At 47.9% G+C, this 20574-nt stretch overlaps 1 protein-coding gene across 2 annotated transcripts; it reads right to left on the bottom strand.

Annotated features, from left to right (window-relative positions):
* Positions 1–3084: 3084 nt before the first annotated feature.
* On the bottom strand, positions 3085–19228 carry PARK7 (Parkinsonism associated deglycase). Of its 2 annotated transcripts, none has more exons than XM_060013568.1 (7): positions 19091–19228; positions 17886–18003; positions 16383–16484; positions 14498–14557; positions 13560–13629; positions 9580–9666; positions 3085–3468 (listed from the first exon to the last, which is right to left on the bottom strand). In XM_060013568.1, exons 2-7 carry the CDS (start codon positions 17973–17975, stop codon positions 3308–3310), a joined length of 570 nt encoding a protein of 189 aa, XP_059869551.1. In that variant the 5' UTR covers positions 17976–18003; positions 19091–19228; the 3' UTR covers positions 3085–3307. The 2 variants fall into 2 exon arrangements, with proteins under 2 accessions (XP_059869551.1, XP_059869557.1); XM_060013574.1 differs by lacking the exon at positions 19091–19228 and adding an exon at positions 19009–19032.
* Positions 19229–20574: the final 1346 nt, after the last annotated feature.

Below are 20574 nucleotides of genomic sequence, written 5' to 3'. Positions count from 1 at the left end.
ACCCAGCTGGATGCTTGGTCCGCCCTGGACCCTCCCTGTTGTACTACTTAGCCCCTGGGAAACAGCCGCCCTAAGCCCCTCCTTCATTTATTCATCAGGCTTTCACCAGATACCAGTCCCAATCACTAACTCTTTGGAAGAGCAGTTTGGCCGTCCCTCCCCTGGGGCAACAGTGACCCCCTGGCCAGCCGAGCCTGGCCACCTCTGCCCAGTGCCGGAAAGCCACTGCCCTGAGCTGCTCACCCGGGCTGGGCTCCGGGTAAGAGATTTGACTTCCAGACCCCATCTCCTCCCTAACTCTGCAAGCGGCCTTGGGCAGACACCGGAGCTCCAGAAGCCACAGCTACTGTCGCAAAGGTGAGAGTGGAGGAAATGATGCCCAAAGTGGGGTGACCCCTGGCTGAGGAGGCCCGTCTAGCTGGAGGGGCCACACACTTAAAACTCCAAGTCCAGGTCACTTTGAAATGTAGCCAGCCGCCCCCCTCCTTCAGTTCCCAAGTTCTCTTGGTCGGCACCACTGTCCCGCACTCCCTGCCCCCCTACTTCCTAGAAGGAAGAGAGCAGGTGTGTTTAGCATAGGAAAGAAGCCGGCAGATTGACAGGGTGGAGGCTTTTAGATGCTATCGATCCGCCTGAAGCCAGTAATTCTTGACCTGGCCAGAAAAGGTCTAAGGTTTAGATAAAGCAGGTCCTGGAGCCCCTGCCCCAAACACTGTCGGGGGTGGGTGGGGGGGTGGGTGGTGGTGGTGGTGGAAATCTTCGCTATATCGCCTGGAGTCTGATAAACTGAGTCTCTTAAAAATGCTCCTTCCTTTTTGTCCATCTGGAATCACCTTTCCCTGCCGCCCCAAAGGCACAAAAATTCAAAGAGCTAATCTCTTAAATAGTTCCCTTCCTGCAGATCACTCAAATTCCAGGGAGCTTAATCAGAGGTAGGGGCTGCTGGTAAGATACGCCATGACTTGCGAGAGTCTTTTTTTTAAAACCAAATAATTAGTCTGTCTCTCTTTCTTTTTCTTTTTTGGCCGCGCAGCATGCGGGATCTCAGTTCCCCGACCAGGGATCGAAACTGCACCCCCTGCAGTGGAAGCGCAGGGTCCTAACCGCCAGGGAAGTCACGCAGGAATTTTTACTGTTCACTCTTAACAATGAATTACTTAAACATCAGAACTGGGACTTTCAAAGTAACAGGTTTTGAGTTTTTCTTTCTTTGTTGAAAGTGTATTTTATAGACCTCTTGAATTCATCAATCTGCACTCCAAATTCACCCCTCCTACCCCACGGGCTCCTTCTCCAGCTCAGGACACAAAATTTCCATTTGACCGTGTGTTCGAGTTGGAAACGTGGGAATGGCCTTCTCACCCACATGGGCGCCCACCTCTGGGGTCCTCCCCCCTGCTCCCCATGGGTCCCCTCTCAACAGAGAACCTCTGAACCGAGAGAGATCAGGGTCCTCCTCCAGGGCTCCCCATCTAGGTGCCTGCCAGCTAGCTCTCCAACCCCACCCCCAGCCAGCCGCCCTCCACACCCCACTGATCCTGCCGCAGGGCCTTTGCTCTTCCTGTTTCTTCTTCCTGGAATGCTCTTAGCAGTCCTGCCTTACTCAACACCGGATCTCTCCAGGTTTCCCCTCAGGTCCCTTTTCACAGAGGTCTATATACGCCCTGCAGGAAACATCCCCGTCACTGCCCCCTTACCTTGCTTCTCTTCATAGAACGTAGATGTTTTCCAGTCTCTCCCAATCCCACATGTTAGCTCTAAGAGGACAGACTGTGTCTCCCAGTGGCTCTTGCAGCACCAGGAATGGGCTGGGCACAGAGCAGGTCCAGCACAGCCAACGGCTGCTGAAGGGGCAAACCTGACCTTTCGTCAGGTCTCAGCTGAAACCTCACCTCAGAGGCCCCCCCACCCCTCACGCAGTCTCTCCTGTTCCCTCCCCGGCATCCTCTTTACACCATCAGTGCTTATTAAAACCTGCAATTACGTTTGCATTTTTCATCAGTAACATCTGTCTTGCCTTCTGGCTCAGGGGTAGGCAAACTGCAGCCCGAGGGTGCAATCCCCACTGCTGCCCGGTTTGATAAAGGTTTTGCTGCACGGCCATCCTGCCTGCTTGGTGGCGTGGCTGTGGCTGCTTTTGTGCTACTAGGACAGAGCTGAGTAGCTGTGACAGAAACCTCACAGCCCACACGTCGAAAAGGCCAGGAGGGAGGGAAGGAGGAACAGGAGGGAGGGGGGAAGGAGAGACGGGGGTGGGGTGGGGGGCAAGCCGGGACAGGCAGCAGAGCACGCTGGTGGTTCGGCAGTTTTACTCAGTGGCTCAGCCCTCCACCTTCAGGAGCCTGCCCACCACCTCGTTCCTCTGGGTCCCATCAGTCACTTATAAATAGTGAAACAAAAAGGCCACGGGAATTTGCTGGCTCCTGTTCGCAAGTCCAGGCGTTGCCTGCTTCAGGGGCAGGATCTTGGGTCAAGCACGTTCTGAGCTTTCCGCCTGTCATGCTGGAGTCACGTTCGGCCAGGCCTTTTTCCTCCAGGTTCACTGCCGGCCCTCCTGACCACCCAGCAGAGAACCCCAGCGGGCAGGGCGCAGGCCCTGGCACTGAATCCCACTGGCTGACGGTCCCACCTTGGTCAGGGTGCGTCAGGCTTTGACTGGCTGGGCCTGGGCTGTGTGCCCAGCCCTGGTGTGTATCCCACCCACTGCACACGGGAGCCGGGCGGCTCGCGGGGTGAAACAGCCGGGTACTGTTACCCAAGGAAGGGAGGGCAGGCTAGGCCAGCCTTGGGAAGTTTTCAATTCCATCTCAGGACTCTCTGCAATGGGAGACGAGAGATTAGCTTACAAAAATTCACCAGTGCAGCCAACTTCGTTGGTATCTTTTAGTCGCACATTAGAGATACAGTTAATGGACGGGAGAGAAGTCACAAGCCTTTTCAATCTCTGTTTTATGCTTTTCCTCCCTGCCGTGTAAAATGCGTTTCCTATTCATTTATTTCAGCAGCCGTATCAATAGTTAAGAGCTGCGGACGAAGCTGACAATCACTTGGTTTCACACAAGAAAACAGAGACCAGAAGTAAAAGAAGGAAGCATCAGTAGTTTTGCTAAATGCCCCATTTATTCTGCAGTCAAGGTTCAGAAACGTGGGGACACAAGTGCAGGTTGAGGAATCTCTGTGCAGCTGTCACGTCACAGCCACACTTGAGGGGGGATGGTGATGACGGCGTCTCCGCACGGTAATCCCCCTTCTTTTGTTTAAAGCGAACACGGTGAGCATGGATTACCCATCACCAAACCTCTCTGCTCTAATCTTTAAGAACCAGCGGGGCCTTCACTTGTTCGGCCACCTCCTTGCCGGCCAGCGCCTCGACAATCGCCAGGGCAAACTCGAAGCTGGTTCCCGGCCCCCGGCTGGTGAGGATCAGGCCGTCCCTTTCCACGCGGTTCTCTGAGTAGCTGTAATGATCTTCGAAATAAAAACAAAAAAGGGTTATGTCCCAGCGGGCTATGCTGGACAGCAAGAACCACCACTCAGCAGCCCCACTCCCCTGCAGCACTACTACTGGTCTCATGAAAATCAAAACAAGAACAAGCAAAAACCCCCGGGACAACAACGAGGTGGCCAGTCCCTCGCGACCCTCAGGCACTCCCAGCTCTCGGAGCACAGCGGGAAGATACCGAGGCCGCCACGCACAGCAAAGAGCAGGAGGCGCTACCAACTGCTGAAATGAAGTGTGTGAACACACGTGACTTCAACGCAGCTGCAAAAGCCCTCGTACGTGTGAGGGGGATGCCAGAGCAAATGCTAAGCAGTCACGTTTCTGTTCCACAACACACCCAAGTGTCAATTCTGTGAAGTGAAGGGGAGAGAATACACACTCGAAAGTGTGACGGCAGGAGTTCAGGAAACGCCACCCCAAAATAGGCTGCTTTGCTTTGCTGATTATTTTGAGCTAAAAGCACTTGAAAAACAGCACAGGCAGGGAGAGGGAGTGGCTTCCTCGGAACCTCCTTTCCTGCCTAAAGACAGATCATCCGGAAGGAACTCAGAAATCCCCTCCCGGGAGTCTCATCCACCGGGAGAGAAAACTAGAAGTTGACACCACACCCAGACGAACTTGTCACAACTACTACTCCTCCCATCTGCTCTTCGAAGGGTCCCTTCAACTTTCCTAAAAGCCAATTACGCTCCCCTGAGAGGCCTACCTCCCCGTCTCCTTTCTCTATTAAGATGGTACTTAAGTCAGAATTCTAAACCATCTCAGGGAGTTACTCATTTTTCCCTGGGTATCTCCCATGTATACACGTTAAGCTTGTTTTTCTCTGGTCAATCTGTCTTTTTTTTTTTTTTTTCAGGGGTCTCAACTAAGAACTCAGAAGAGTAGAGGGAAAATTACTTTTCCTTCCCTACAAAATGCTGGAGGAAAGGGGGATGAGGGTAAACTGGTGTTGAAGGTAGAAACTACCTGTGATACAGACCACCGCGTGTGTAACGCACACACACGCGCTCTGCTGCCTCAAAATCAAACAAGCACAAACTACACATAAGGGATCGGGAGCGGGGAGGGAGGCGCGGAGGAGGAACCACACTCACTCGTCAGGGACTATTTTCCTCTGCGGCCCCAGTTGGCTGTATTTTTGCAAATGTAATAAGAAATGTGCTTCTCCTATATTCCCAGGAAGTAAACGACACTACCTCCGGGCAAGTCTCAGGGCACAAAGCTGGGATTCCCCGCACCAGCCCCCACAGCTCTCACCCTCCACGCCAGGCAGGCGTCAGCAGATCCTCCCTCCACGGGCGCGTGCAGCACCACCGCCCCATGCAGCCTGCCCCACCGCCCTCTTGCGCCGGGAGCTGCTGCCGGGCACACTGCACTCTTTCCGGCCCCACGGGGGGCCTGGGCCGCTCCCTCTGCCCAGGAAGCTCTTCTCAGCGACTTGCTCTTTCAACTTCAGCATCAGCACCAAGCCCTCAGAGAGGGCACCTGTGACCCCTCTCTAAACCAGGTCCCTCAGGTCACTCCATCACAGCGCCCTCGCAGCGCCGAGGAAACAATCCGTCTCCTGTTTACTGTCTATTCTGTAAAACGCTGAGCCTTCACCTGCCCGTCTGGGCCAGGGTATTAATGGCACCAAGGGGGGGCCCCCGAGGACCAGGTAAATGAAAGAATGAATGACTGTTCCTCCGCCTGCTGCCTTATTGCGGGACCTCTGCGTCCAGCCTCCCTTCTGGCTGCCCTTCCCTCCACACTCAGCACCACCAAAACGGGAACCTTTCCAAAGCGCAAATCAGAGCACACCCAGTTCCCCCAGGAGAAGCCTTCGCCAACTTTCTCCAGCACATTGAGGTGACCCTGAGCTCCACGTCACGGTGCACAAACCCCGGGGCCTGGCCTGCGCACAGAGACTGGACCGGAAGGAACCAGAGGGGAGACGGAAAAGAAGCCGCATCCAGGTGGGGGCAAACGGTGACCTGGATGGGACAGCGGCAACGGAGAGGAAATGAAGGTCTGAGATGTACCTTGGAGATAAAATGCCCGGGCCTTGGGGAAAGACTCGATGTGGAGAGACATCAAGGATGACTCCCAGTCGCCTGTCCTGGGCAACTGGGTGGGCGGGTGGTGGTACCACTCAGTGACGTGGGACACGAAGGACAGAGGGTCCCCTGTGAGATCCCGCCACACCCAGTCCCCGCAGGGAGAGCCAGGCACACACCGCCTCTGAACCCCTCCCCTCCCCCATGCTCAGTGCAGACCTCCTGCCAGTCCCCCCCCACCCCCACCCCCCACCCCCGAGAACACCTGAGGACGTGGCTCTATCTTGTTCCCTTTTCTGTTCCCAGAGCCTAAGGAAGAGCTCAGGAAATGCCTGTTCAGTGAACACATACAGAAAAACGTCTCCTGGGACTTCCCTGGCAGTCCAGTGGTTAAGAATCCGCCTTCCAATGCAGGGGACATGCGTTTGATCCCTGGTCGGGGAACTAAGATCCCACATGCCGCGGGGCAACTAAGCCCACGCGCTGCAACTACTGAGCCCACGCACTGCAACTAAGACCCAACGCAGCCAAAAAAAAAAAGAAGTCTCCTGAGCAAGATGCTTCTGCTGTGTTAACGAGCATTAGAAACCACGTCCTGATGCTCGTGTCCTTTCAAAGTGGATGAATAACACCTGCAGTGATTTAGGTCTTCCTAAACCTCATTAAAAATCACGTCACCCACTGAAATAACTGACTACAGTACGTGAAACATTTCCTAGTTACACTTTTTTAGAAGAAAAGTGGATCCCTGGTTTGAGGGCGAGAGGTTTTCCTAATCTAACCTCATTTCCTGATGGTTAAAGATCATTTTAAATGCTGAACTAGGAAACCGGCTGGGCTGGGTCTCCTGGAGCTGAGACGGACAGGTCAGCGGGAGGCACGGCTCTAAATGGTTCACTTAACAACCTCTTTGTGGGTAAAATATTACAAATACAGCCTAAACTGGTTAAAGATGTTTAAAGGTTCCATGGTTCTAAGAATCTCAACCAGGAAGAGCAAAAGGTCTACTTACGGACCACCTCCACCTAGTGGCGACAATAAGGAAAACGCCCCGCGCACCAGCCAACTCCCAGCCAACCCGCAGGAGGCATTCATTCCGTTAACTTTAAGCAAACACCCCAAAGCCTCTCTCAAAGCCCAGAGATCAAACACCTGGGGGGGCCGGGGGCCGGGGGGCAGCAACTAACGGCAGCTTTTACCTGCACACCCCTCACCTACATGGTCTGGGCGCCACAGGTGGAGGAGTCGCCACAGAGACGGGGCGTCCCAGAGAGCCCGAGATATTTACCATCTGGCCCTTCAAGGAAAAGCCGCCGACCCCTGAGCACAGCAGTTCTGGGTTCAAATCCAGGTCTGCCATTCAGTAGCTGTCTGACCCCTCTGAGCCTCCTTTTTCTCTTCTGTAAAATGGGGATGATACCAACCTAACAGGATGATCATGGGAACCCAACCGAACCAAACGCCAGCAGAAAGTGGTGGTGTCACTACCGCAGACGTGGCCAGGCAAGGGCAGCCTGTTCACTGCGGCGTCCCCAGCACTCAGCACACAGCCAGGCCTACTGATCTTAACACGACGTTCACCACGAGGACGAGACAGAGGGCCTCCCGGAGGAGACATCCAGGAAGCGATTACAGCTCCACCTCTCAGAATGTTCTGAAGGGGCAGAAACTGCAAACATTTTTCTCTTACAAGAGGACTTACGTGTAAGAGGACAGAATGCAATGCTGGTAACTTAGGCGTGTGGGGGGCCTCACCAGGACAGAGGCGGGGGCCCCAGTTCCGGCCCAGCTCCAACAAGTGGCCTCGCCTCCCCAGGCGAGGTGAAGCCAACACCTGCCTTGCTGGGCACCGGGGATGCAAGGCTCGAGATAACACGCAGGAATATACCCGGTAGGTGCCCGAGAGTTAACGATCTCATCTTTTTCTAGTTCTATCAGCCTCAACTTCCTGAGGCGTTACAAGGAAAGAGCCACAGAGATACATGTGCAGATAGCGGGGAACACGTTCCACTCCTTCTTCCTTCTCATGTGTCGTAACTACTAAAGGAAGCCCGACTCTGTTCTTTCTAACCCTCCCAAACCCCTCCATGAGCTCAAAGTAAATTAAACCCCTACAATAAAAAATGCCCAGAAACCAGAGCCTTTAAAAGAAAAAGTCAATTTTCACAAAGATGGCTTTACTGACAACTTCGTATCTTTCTGCCAACTCAACTCATCGATTTTCCAAGAAAATACTACTTTGGATCAGATTTAAGAATATGCAGAATCTGCAACACCGAGAGTGAACCCTGACATAAACTATGGACTTTGGGTGATGACGACACATCAGCGCGAGTTCATCGACTGCAGCCAAGGCACCGTCTGGTGGGGGAAACAAAGCTGACGGTGAGGGGGATGGGGTGGGGTACTGCTTAATTTTGCTGTGAACATAACACTCCTCTAAAAAATAAGGTCTATTAATCTTTTTAAAAAGGCAGTGAATGAAAAATGCATCACTTTACTTTGCGATGAAAGCATTAACATAAGAAAAAATTTACTTGCCCTACTTTTAGTTCAGAATAAGTCCAGAGCAGAACAGAGATAGACAAGAAAATCTATCAGTCGCGCAGCTGTTTTCAAATCCGCTTTTGATACCATTAGTCTTTTATTTTTTTTCCAACATCTTTATTGGAGTATAACTGCTCTACAATGGTGTGTTAGTTTCTGCGGTATAACAAAGTGAATCAGCTGTACGTGTACATATATCCCCATATCTCCTCCCTCTTGCGTCTCCCTCCCACCCTCCCTATTAGTCTTTTTATTTAGCCACTGGTTTTTGGTTGGTGGGTGTTTTAAACAGAGCCGGTCACTCGGTCTCCCTGCTGGCTGAACGCCAGTCGAACCACTTTTGGCTTCTAAGTGGGAATCTGTGATTCCCTGCACTTATCCACACCAGCGTGATTTTCCTTTCTCTCTGCATGTTCCAGGGTCTCTGCCACCCTGTGATATGCACTCCAGGGACAGGTGGCAGAGGAAGATACCACCTGACAAAAGACACTACCTGGTTGGTGCTCTGAATGTCACACTGAGAAGCAGTGGCTACACAGTTGGACATCCAGGAGCTTGGTTACATTGTTTTGCTGTTAATTACACACTGCCTCATATTTTTAAGTCTGATGCACATGTCTCTGCAAGCTGTTAACTCTTGGAGGGCAGAGACAATGACGTGCTTTTTAAAAATAATCTCCAAGTGACAAGCAACAATATGAGAATTTTTTAAAAAGCTGATCAATTACAGGTTATACTATTAGGTTAAAAAAGCAAGCTGTAGAATGTACTTACTAGATCTCATGTGAGTAACAATATTAAACTGCAAAGGGCAATGAGTACGTGCAGAGAAAATTCTAGAGTTTCACAGGAAAACTTAATAGAAGTTGAATGTGAAAAGTAGAAAGGTGCTGGGGAAGTTAGAGAGAAGAGAAACACTTCCTTTTACTTCACCCCTTTCTGTACTGTTTGCATTTTTATTTTAACCATGTATAGAAATTGTTTTCATAAAAATAAATGAATGAAAGTTAAACACCTAGCTGATATTTATAAAAGAAGCCCATGAGCGAAGGAACAGGCCTGCCTGCCACCCGGGCCTCCTCTGGAAGAAGGGAGCAATGTCCATTTTACTTTGGACTGTGGGCAAAAGGGCACCTTCTGAAATCGCTATCAAGGTTTAAAATTTACCCTCAGGCCACTGGCAAAGTATTGAGTAAAATACTCGTTAAACTGGCATTTTGCGCCACTCCGAGCCAGGCTGGCCTTTGGCTCAGCACCTGCGTTCCCGTTAGGGTGCATGTCTGCAGACCCACACCGTCAGGGGGCGCACACGTAGACACCCACACCATTAGCCCGTCTCTCTCACTGAAACACTTGCAAAGAAAGTGAGGAACACATCACACCCCAACCCACAGAGAATCCCTATGTACTACTGTCTACCAAGCGGGAGACAACGCTATAGCACAGCTTTCTGAGTAGGTCTTTTGGCTCATTACAATATAAGCAGGTACTTACTTCCGTCCATCATTTTGTCTTTAGCAAGTGGGTGTGTTGTAACTTTGCTTCCAAAACCTATTTCATGAGCCAACAGAGCCGTAGGTCCTAAAAAGAAGATGAATAAAAAGACTTAAATGTGGACACAGAAAAACCCATGTTTTAAAAATCGCAGCAGCAAAACTATTCTTCAAAATCAGGGGCTCTTATCTAAAATATGCTTACGATTCTGAAACTAAACACTTCTTAGTATGAGAGGTAAAGTGTGTTTATAATAAACCATCTGCTGAGCACATGCGGCAAAAACGCACAAACTTAAAACACATCAATAACCATTTAATCAAAAATATCTGCTTTTATAGCTGAGGCGCAAACAGATAAATAGAACACGTCCCCTCGAGGGACAGGCTGCAAGTGTAACAGGGGCACAAAGGAGGGGGAGACCATGGAGGGCAAAACGTCCTGCTTACCCTTTGCACATGGAAGATTACACATTAAAGGCACAACTAATACTCTCTGAACCCCCGGGCTTGACTGCTGTTGTAGAGACTAGTTTTATTTCTCTACTTGAGAATGAAAAATTAGCACTCATCCATCTGTCTATCCAAATGTATCAGGCGGTAGGATTATTAAAATGAACAGGACATTGTACCAGCCCCAAAGGAGACACCTGTGAAACGCCCATGTCTGAGATACAAAGGCACTGGCGTTTCTGTCTCACGACGACGCACTTAAGAACCCTGTGCAAATGCCCCCTGTGGTCCTCTACATGCTCCCTCTTAAAATGAAGGTTAAAAAAAAATATGCCGCTGCCAACTTGAGATTTTTATGAATGGTCAACTTCACTGCTAATCACAAGCGTATTTTGTAGGTCACAGTCCTCAAATAGGGACTAAGACAAAAAAGTCCCTATTTGTTATCTTAAAACTTTTAGAAAAGTAGTTTTTCTACCTTTTCCCTCTAAGCCACCAAAAAATAACAAAAGAAAAACTTTCTAAGGCCTAATGTCACACCCAGAAAAACTTCAGAAGAGCACCGTGGCCTTCTAAGTGGTTAGGGCACTGTGGTTAACATCCCAGGACGGACTCTGCACACTTTAACTCCAGCAAACCCAAGCACTTGCTCTCATGACCTTTCGTTTTACAGCACCGTTCCAAGGATAAAGTGGTTATATAACGGACCTACCTACAGGCTACTCAGATCTTACCTGCCACTAACAGGAAGATCAAACAAATGATACGTAATTACATAAGCTTTCTGTCTTAACGTCAGTTGTCAGTTTCATACCAAGTCCTCACTTATATCTTAACTGGAAAGCCTCTTAAATATACTTGACGCCCCCTTCCTCCTTACTTGTATGCTGCATATGAGAGCTATGTTTGGTAGCAAATCCTAAGAGTGTGTAAAAATTGAGTAATTATCTCAATTTTTATTTGATGTATTCATGAATTACCTTTAGTTCTTATTTTGTAAGATTTTAATAAAAAATAATTTCCTACGTCATATATTTTAAAGCAAATTTCAAGCGAGGACTGATCGTACATGAGGACAGCAGGTCATACAGTGAGCGAGGAATTCTTAGGCCGCTCCCTCCAGGTGATAAAATGGCTGCCTATAACATCAGTGACTGTACGGTAAGCTCAAAATTACTGCTTGCCGGTGCTTCAGAATCCTAGCTGGAAAACTCGAGGGGACACTTAACTGCTCCTATTACTTGAGATTCCGGTGGATGAAATGTGGCCGAGTCTGCAACAGGGGTCCAGCTCTGAGCAGGGAGCAGAAGGTTCAGGGAACAGAGGGTCCAGTGGACAGAATCGCCTTGGGAGGCCCAGAGGCGAAAGCCAACAGCGCCACCGTGTGGTGATGTACAGAGGGAACACCAAGCCCGGCAACCGCCCCCAGCTTGCACCTGCAGCCCAGCGCTTGCCCACAGCCTGCTCGTCACCTCCAGGCTTCCTTCCCCTGCCCCACCCAGAGTGAATCTCGTTTTATTTTCTTCTCAAGGCAGCCTCCCTTCCAATTTCTGTCTCTCCCGTTCACTCCATATTAGGGGTTAAGTTAATATTCCTTCAGTTCAATAAACCGTTCCCATTTCCTAACTGTGACAGTTAAGAATCATCTTGTTCTCATCCGCTGGTTTAAACACCAGAATCTCTCCCATCACTCGTTCCAACCTCGCTGCAATCTCCTTCACAGGCCATCACGCCTCTCCTACTTTGTGCAGCACCCAGAGGGGCAGTGCAGGACATTCAACAGGACAACAGGTCACTAGCTCCGTTCACTTTACAATGTGGATGTAAATGACGACAAGGCCTGTGTGTCTTAGCAGCGTGGGATTCAAGTCTGCCTGAACACAAAACCCTGAACCAGATGTGGCTGATAATTCTACTTTGGTGACACAAAATGACAAACTGATATGTGGTTTTTACTTGCAACACAGTCCTAAGAGGACAAACCCAGCCCAAACCCTTCCTTTCTTCCTTTAGGTAAAGCACTAAGAATGAGGCAGAGGTGAGGGTCAGCACGTGGGGAGGGGGAGGGGGACTAAGCCCTTGCATGAATGACAGCTCCTCTGTCTTCCTCCACAAGGAGGGCTGCAGCTGCTTGGGCTGCAGCATCCTTCAGCAGACAGAAATCCCCGAGCCCCAAGGGCAGGTCAGAGATCAGTGCTGACCGGAACCCAAGGACGGGACTTGCCAGGTGGTTGCCCCTCAGTCCTTCCCGGTCTTTAATGCAGAGGTTCTCAAACATGTAAAGGGGTCTTAGGACCCCTCTAGCTATTATACGAGTTACATTTATCAGTATCTGCCATGCTAGAAATTAAAACTGGGACAGGTTTACAACATAAGAATACTCGAGCACACAAGCCATGCCTGAATGATGACATCGTCATACTCTGATGGCACTCTTGTGAGAATAAGAAGGAAAAAGGCAAATAGTGTATAAATAGTATCTGCTCTGCCCTTACGAACCCTCTGAAAAAACTCCGAGAACCACTGCTGTAATGCAGTCCCCAGATCCCCGGCCTATGACTTCTTTTAAAAAGTCTATTGTATTGAAGAAAATATCAACACATCATTTTAATTAACCATCCATACATTCATCTCTTTATTTGCTCTTTTTTTTTTTTTTTGCGGTACGCGGGCCTCTCACTGTTGTGGCCTCTCCCGTTGTGGAGCACAGGCTCCGGACGCGCAGGCTCAGCGGCCATGGCCCACGGGCCGAGCCGCTCCGCGGCATGTGGGATCTTCCCGGACCGGGGCAAGAACCCGCGTCCCCTGCATCGGCAGGCGGACTCTCAACCACTGCGCCACCAGGGAAGCCCGTATTTGCTCTTTTTGACAAACATTTAATGAAGACCTATGAATAAGGAAAGCACCTGCCAAAATTACACTATGAAAAAAAATGCAAGATGGCAGAATATCATCTGATATTAGAGCAAGAAGGATGGACTTTAAAATGGTATCAAAAACCAAAGTATTACTAGGTTTCAAAGATGTGGAGACATCGACAAAGCACCAACAGCCTTACTCTAAATTAAGTGGCAGAGAATACAGTACCTAAGACCCAGCTCTCAACACTGGGGACCAGGCAGGAAGCCCCCCAGGGCAAGCACAGGGCAGAGCTCTGACACTATGCTGGCCCAATTCTTGCTGACCCTGTGCGGGCAGAAGTACTTCCTGGCACGGGGGTTTGTCGTAACAAGCTGTTTACTGAGTGCCAGAGGGGCCACGTTCTCCTCCAGGTCCACCAAACAGGGAAAACACTAAGTTTCACAGAACGTAGACCAAAGGCAGGGAGAGGCAGAAAACGGAACTAGTAATTTCTGAGATGACATCAGCCTCATGCCCCAAACTAAATACACCGATACAGATGCCCTTCATACCTTAGGAAGGGGAAGAAGTACTGGGAACACGATCTTATAACTAAAGACGACCCCGTCACGAATTTTCTGAAGAAAGTCAACAACACACTTGAACACAGGACGGCTCTGTACTTACCCGCACAGATTGCGGCGATGAGGCCCTTCCTCTTTTCTTGTTCCTTCAGTATCTCCTTCACAGCAGAGGACTAGTCGAAGAAAACCAAAAACACAGCACGTTGTCATTAAGCTGCAGCCAATCTGGCTGGCAACTTCGGCAGAATCTGATTTTAGCTTAAACCACAAGGTCTTCAATCTATTTTTCAACAATACCGCTAAATCATCAATATAAAAACTACCAAATTCGTAGTGTTTCTACATCCTTAAACCCAATCAAGGCATTTACTATAAGAAAAACGTTCCCTTTTCTTAAAGATGTTTAAAGATAAGAAAAGCAATTTCCCTTGGGCATATTAACCCTTGCCATTTTGTACTCTAGGGAGAAAGACACAGAAGGGAGGAAATGTGCTGTTTTGGGTGTTTTCCGACAGCAGAGTAGGGAGTGGGGCTCAGCAGCCCCAAATGTCTGATTCCACCTGCCTCATGAGCTTCTGTGTGCCCTGCCCCTGCCACCGCTCTCTCTTCTTCTTCCTGCAGGCTAACTCTTCACACAAGACAAAAAGAAGAAGCAGCGGCTTCTTTTATGCCATTTTTCATTCAAGCTGGCAGCTCCAGCCCCCTGCAACCTCCCTAACCCCGATGGTTGAGTAGACAGCCGATCTCTTATCTTTCTAGGCTTAACCCTTCTCACAAGCACAAAATTAATCATTCTGCTGTGGCTGGGGGAAAAAAACAAGTAGTCTTACATTTGAACTGTATTCACAGAATCTGTTCATAACTGTTTCACCAATTCCGCTTACTTCTATAGTAAATGTTATCAGAAGCTTTTTTTAAAAATCAAGCTAGAACAGCACTTTGTTAATTTCACCTTTTCCTAATCTATCCACAGCCTCCTTCCTGAAATATTTTAGCAGCAAACCCAGCAGAATACGAGAGGCTGAAGCCCCCCAGCTTTACCTGGCATAAATTCTGTGCGCCCAGACCACCTCCTGGCATAACCACCACATCGTAAGGTCCCTGTAACAGTTCAAAAAATGAAAAAGGACGTGAAGATGTTTCACTTGAAGTGTGCGTTAAGCAGGAACACTTTCACATCAGAGCAAAAAGCTGTTCACAGAAGAACAGTTAAATTAGGGGTTTCTCTATAATGGGATACTGTAAGTAAAAACTGCAGAAAATCTGTACACAGTAACATGAAACGATGTCCATGCTGCAGAACTGCAGGCGTTATCATGATCTCATTCCTGTACAAAGCATAGATATACACACGCATGTAGATGCATGTGTGCACACACCTCTCAATGCCCCCACATACATGTGTACAGTGTACAGACACTCATGGACAAAGGAGCTCGCCAGCTGAGGCAGGGTGGGGGGAGGGCGAGAACAAGAAAGGGACATTGAGCGTTTGACTCTGCGTTTGTCTACACCGCGTGAATTGTTTTCAACAAGAATGTACATAGTAATAAATAACTAAAAACAAAACAAACTCTAAAAAGCACAAAAAGTTTTTCTTAACCTTATGAAAAATGGAACTTGGAGGATAAAAATGATGCAATATTTTAGTATCCCAGATACCAGAACACCCCAGAAGTCTAATGATTTCAAACTTGCTGAAATTACAAATAGAAATTGGTTTAATACGGTATCTTAAATTGTTAAAAGCTTTAAAAATTTAGTCATTAAGCAAATGAAATGAAAATTTACATTTTTAGTCCAACATATACTATTTAGAGTTACTTTTAAAGACTGTAAAATGCCCTATGTTGTTTGAAAACCAAGCAAAACTTAGAACAATATTTGTGAAGTACGGAACTTTTTTCACTCCTTTTGGAAACTGAACTAAACACTAAATAGACACAAGATGTCACCTGTTCTAAAACACCCAGTCACCTGGTCTAAAACACACCCAGGCACCACAGGACAAAAAGGAACAGGGAAGGAATATTTACTCCTACTTTCTCATTTTTAACCTGCTATTTAGAAAGTTTCACCAATTTATGTGAAATACCAATGTTCTTACACTCCACAGTCTAGCAAATAAATCTGAAATATCTGGATTTATTAGAAAGGAATACACTTTTTTCTATGCATTTGACAGTGAGGCATAGGGAAATCAGGCTCCAGGTTCCCCAGGAGGGCAGAGATGGCCGTCCATGAGAGGGCTCTGCTCCAAGAGGGTACAGCCTACACTCCTGTCACACCGGCCCCTGAAGCCTGAGCCCGGTGAAACCGTGTGCAAAGTTGTCTGGTATACGTAGCGTGGGGCACGCTTCTGAGGAAAGGGACCACAGCTCTTGACAGATTCCCGGAAGTGTTGGTCCCCCTCAAAAGGAAGAACCGCAATAATGAAAAAGTGACCAGTTTCAGGGGACCTCTTACCCCTCCCTTAATCCGACCACAAATCAAGTATGAGTTGTTCCATGTAACATGAATCACACAACCACGTCTGTGTCACTGATAAAGGAAAGATAAGAAGTAGCTTTCAAGTAAAGAGTAAAAAATGAATGGGAAATGTCCACTTGACTCTTTTATATTAACATAATTATAAGCGGAGGACAGGCTGCCTGTATGAGCCAGAACACTGATGAAAGGGTCCCACCCATCCACCCACACTGAGCACACGTGGTATCAGGGACCTGCCAGATTCCGTGGATACACAGTGGAAAAAGGCAAAGTCCTTCACTTCCCAGGGCTTAGTTTAGTGCCGAAGACGTCCAAGCAAAGTAACTTTCTTAAAATAAGTCTGTGCTAACAACAGTCTTAGATGTCGTCAAGAGACAGTTCAAGAAACTGATAAAGAAGCCAGAGGAAGGAATAATTCCAAGTATATGGAACAAACCTGTTTTTTTGCATCTTCTAGACTGGCATCAGGACAAATGACAACATCTCGGCTACACTGTACCGGGTCTTTTCCAGTCAGACCTGCAATGGTGACCTTAATCTAAGAGAAAGACATCATCACGATATTTAAGAACACTGAAACATAAATTTAGAGTAACATTTCCACAGCTGCCCTGTGTTTTAAAATAACTGGGCAGGAAATACTGCAACCAAACCATGCTGACCTTAGGCTATTAAGATGGCTAAATATATTTAATCACTAGGTCTGTCCCACTTTGCCTGGAACAGTATGAATTAAAGATGCTGTCCCAGCACCCTGTCTGTTTAGCGTCCTTTCTCCCACAAGTGTTCTGGTTTAGGTGATAAATTATATGATCATCCTATCAATAATCCACCTGGCAAAGTTGCTGCTGCCATTTAACCCTCCTCGTATTTTCTTAAGGTAGAAATACAAGTTAAAACAACGAAATACTACTCCGCCTTGCAAAAATTTACAAAGTTGACAATACTGGAAAAAATGGGAATTTTCCTCACTGCTGGTGGGCCCACATATTAGTACTTTGGATAGTCATTTGACAAAATCTAGTAACACCAACCATGCAACTAGCAATTCCCTTTAGGCATAGAGCCTAGAAAAACTGCTAAACCTGTGAACAATTAAACCTGTACAAGAATATTACAGTATTAGAATGCTGTGAAACAGGGTAATAAAGGAATGGATAGACTGGCATATTCCTACAGTGCAAGACTAACCAGCAATTTTATTGTTTTTTATTTGACCATGCCACGCGCGGCATGCGGGATCTTAGTTCCCCAACCAGCGACCGAACCCGTGCCCCCTGCAGGGGAAGCACAGAGTCCTAACCACTGGACCGCCGGGGAATTCTCTACGCAGCATTTTTAAATAAACAAACTGGATCTATACTTTTACTACAACGTGGGCACTTTATTTAATTATTTTATTGATTGTTTCTGTGCCTCAGTTCCTTCAACTTTAAAATGAGAATGGCAATAATTCATAAGGTTATAAAATTTTAAAAAGTTTATATAAGTGCTTAGAAGGATACCTACCACTCAGTAAATGCTATTTAAGCATTCACTATGGTTATATGTGTATATAGGGGTTTATACCACAGACATGCAAAATGAGAACCACACTCTTATGCTACTTTAAAGACACGCATAGGTCACTGTGAGGACAGCAGTTACCTCTGGGGCAAGAAAGGGAAAGGGATTAGGGAAATTTACAAAGAGGGCTTTGCAATGCCTTCTTCCTTTAAAGCACCTGTTCTTCAAGGCACAGGTCAGAAAGAAATATAGCAAAATGTTAACAAGTAGTAAATGTGCACAGTAGATAAACAGGTGGAATCAGTCCCTGTACTGTCGTGTCTGTTTGAAATACTTCATAAAGTACATGGAACATTACTTTATTCAAAATGACTTATAAAACTCCAAAAATGTTTTAAAAGACAGGAGAGCTAGAAAACTTTGGGGGACATACTCCAGCTCGTCTCATGACATCGACAGGGATGACCGTCTCCATCTCCTCTGCTCCTGTAGCCAGGATGACCAGAGCTCTTTTTGAAGCCATTTTGATGTTGGATTTCTTAAAGATGTAACTGAAAAAAAGAAAAAAAGATTTTCGAAAAACTTTCACTGCGACTCTGTAAGAGCCAACAACTTCAATTTTAGGAACATTTTTAAGGAGAGTAACTAAGTGCCTCCTAGGGAAAAGGTTTTGATACACAAACACAACTGAACATGAAAAATGCATTTTAGATTAACACTGGTTTTCACAGCATTTCAATTGATGTTTTTTGAGATGAAAACACAGTAAGGTTGCCAACACGCTGGTATTGTTTAGATTTTCTTTCATCATGTTTTTAAAAATCCAATTCCTAGTAATATATTGCAAATGTAATTTTCCAAGACACAAGTACATGGGTCTTTCATTTCACACGATGCGGGGGAGGTACAAAGTCATCTTTTTTCAAGTACTATTTCACAGAGAAACGACTAAACTTTATTAGCTGGGTGAGAAACGAAATACACTCTTTAGCAATTAGCTCCTGAGATTTTTGGAGGGGATTTTTTTTTTTAGTTCCAATAACTGCACTAAAAATTCGGGGGAAGTTAACAGTGTTAAATATTTGAACACACTTTTTTTTTTTTTAATAACGGAGAAAAATGGTAATTCCCCCTCACTACGCTCAATGCAGCTAGATTCTCTCTTTGCACTTAGCAAACGCCGTTGTAAACGACGGCTGCTAAGCCAGGGTCTGAATAGTTTTTAGCCTGTTCTCTTTCCGCAGGGTTTGTCTTCCGTGAACTGATCTTGGTAAAACGATGCTAACACACACAGGATTAACTAGCTCCCGGCTGGTGGGATGCTATGCACGCAAATTCCGGCAGCTTTAGCGTTGCTACTACGCTGGCGGCCTAACGGCGTCCTCTGCTTATGTCAGAAGGCCGCCCACCCCTCAAACACTGCGAAACGCCGGCCAGGTCCGCGCCGCTTCCGGGACCCCCCGAGGGTCCAGCGGGCGGCCGGCGCGCCCTCGCCGCCCGCGGCGCCACGGCCTGCGCACACGCCGGGTTCCCCAAGACCCCGACCTGAACCTCGCCTCTCTTCCCAGGGACGCGGAGACTCGGCCCCTTCCGTCGGCACCTCTACCCGGAGGACAACAGGGCCAGAACGGGACTAACCCAGGACTCACGCAGGTACGCAAACCAGCACGCACGCGCGCCGCCACGCTCCGGTCTCAGCCCCTCATTACGCAGGCGCGCGCCGTCCGGCTTCTCATCGCCCCTCACTGCGCAGACGCGCGCCGTCCGGCCCGGCTCCTCAGCCTCGCACTGCGCAGACGCACCTCGCTCACATCACATTACGTCACGTCCGGCCGAACCCACCCTGGAGAACGGGTGGGAAGCGCCTACCCTTCAGCGTGGAGATTGTGCTCCTGGGATTGATTCCATTTGGAACAACCGGCACCGCGGGAAGCCTGTGGACTCACGTATCCTGCCGAAATCTCCCACATCCGAGGCACGGTTCGGTGTGCCTACGGCTCACGCTGAATTTAACCCGTTTTTTTTTTTTTTTCCCCGCAGCCCATACGTTTTTTGCTGTGCCGGTCTGGAGAGTGCGTCGGCTTCCTTTAAATACTCATTTTCACAAAATATCAGTAGAATTGTTCCTTTCACGCTTCATCTGTGCACTTAGGGCTCCCTCTGCATTGTTCCTGTTTCCTGGAGCGCCTTCCCTCGTCGCCCCCGCTCTATTAGGACTCTTCAGGGTCTCCCTGCGCTCTGTCACCCGATCCCCTGTGACTAATTTGGTTACGGAGGCTAATTTCAGGTGTATTCGTTTCTCAAAATAGTATCTTTTAAAGATTCCAAAGCTGCTTCTGCATCCACAGAATTAGGGAGGGAGCCGAGCACGTAAATCAGGCACGTCTAGGTGTACTTACGAGATATTGTAGGGCTTCCCTGGTGGCGCAGTGGTTGAGAGTCCGCCTGCTAATACCCCGGTCCGGGAAGATCCCACATGATGCGGAGCGGCTGGGCCCGTGAGCCATGGCCGCTGAGCCTGCGCGTTAAAAAAAAAAAAAGAAATACCGCAGGTTGGGTCCCACACCACCACAGTGAAGCGAGACGCTCGAGTTCTTTGGTGTTCCAGTGCAAATAAGAGTTATATTAACACTATACTGTAGTCTGTTAAGTGTGCAATAGCATTACGTCCAAAAAGAGTATGTGCTTTTTTTTTTATTATTATTCCTAAAAAATGCTAACCATCACCTGAGCCTTCATGGAGTCCTAATCTTTTTGCTGATGAAAGGGTTTTGCTGGTGGAGCCTGGGATGTGGATGGCTGCTGACTGAATAGGGTGATGCTTTCTGAAGGTTGGGGGCGGCTGTAGCAATTTCTTAAACTAAAACAATGAAAATATATCAATTGACTCTGCTTTTCATGAAGGATTTCTCTACAGCATGCAGTGCTGTTTGGTAGCATTTTACCAAATGCTTTAGAACTTTTTAAGATTGGAGTCAGCCCTCTCAAGTCCTGCCACTGCTTTGTCGGGTAAGTTGATGTCATATTCTAAATCCTTTGTTGCCATTTCAATAATTTCAGAGCATCTTCACCATTAGTAGATTCCAGCTCAAGAAACCACTTACTTAGCGCATCCATAAGAA

The sequence above is a fragment of the Delphinus delphis genome, chromosome 1, assembly GCF_949987515.2.
Source record: "Delphinus delphis chromosome 1, mDelDel1.2, whole genome shotgun sequence".
Classification (NCBI taxonomy): domain Eukaryota; kingdom Metazoa; phylum Chordata; class Mammalia; order Artiodactyla; family Delphinidae; genus Delphinus; species Delphinus delphis.
This window is presented reverse-complemented; position numbering and strand designations above follow the sequence as displayed.

Excerpts from the sequence above, each read along its gene's own strand:
- PARK7 (XM_060013568.1), bottom strand. The coding sequence starts at position 17,975 with ATGGCTTCAAAAAGAGCTCTGGTCATCCTGGCTACAGGAGCAGAGGAG. Across the intron at positions 13,630-14,497 it reads GCGCACAGAATTTATGCCAG|TCCTCTGCTGTGAAGGAGAT; the intron begins GTAAAGCTGGGG and ends TTCTTCGACTAG. Across the intron at positions 9,667-13,559 it reads CATCGCCGCAATCTGTGCGG|GACCTACGGCTCTGTTGGCT; the intron begins GTAAGTACAGAG and ends TCTTCTTTTTAG.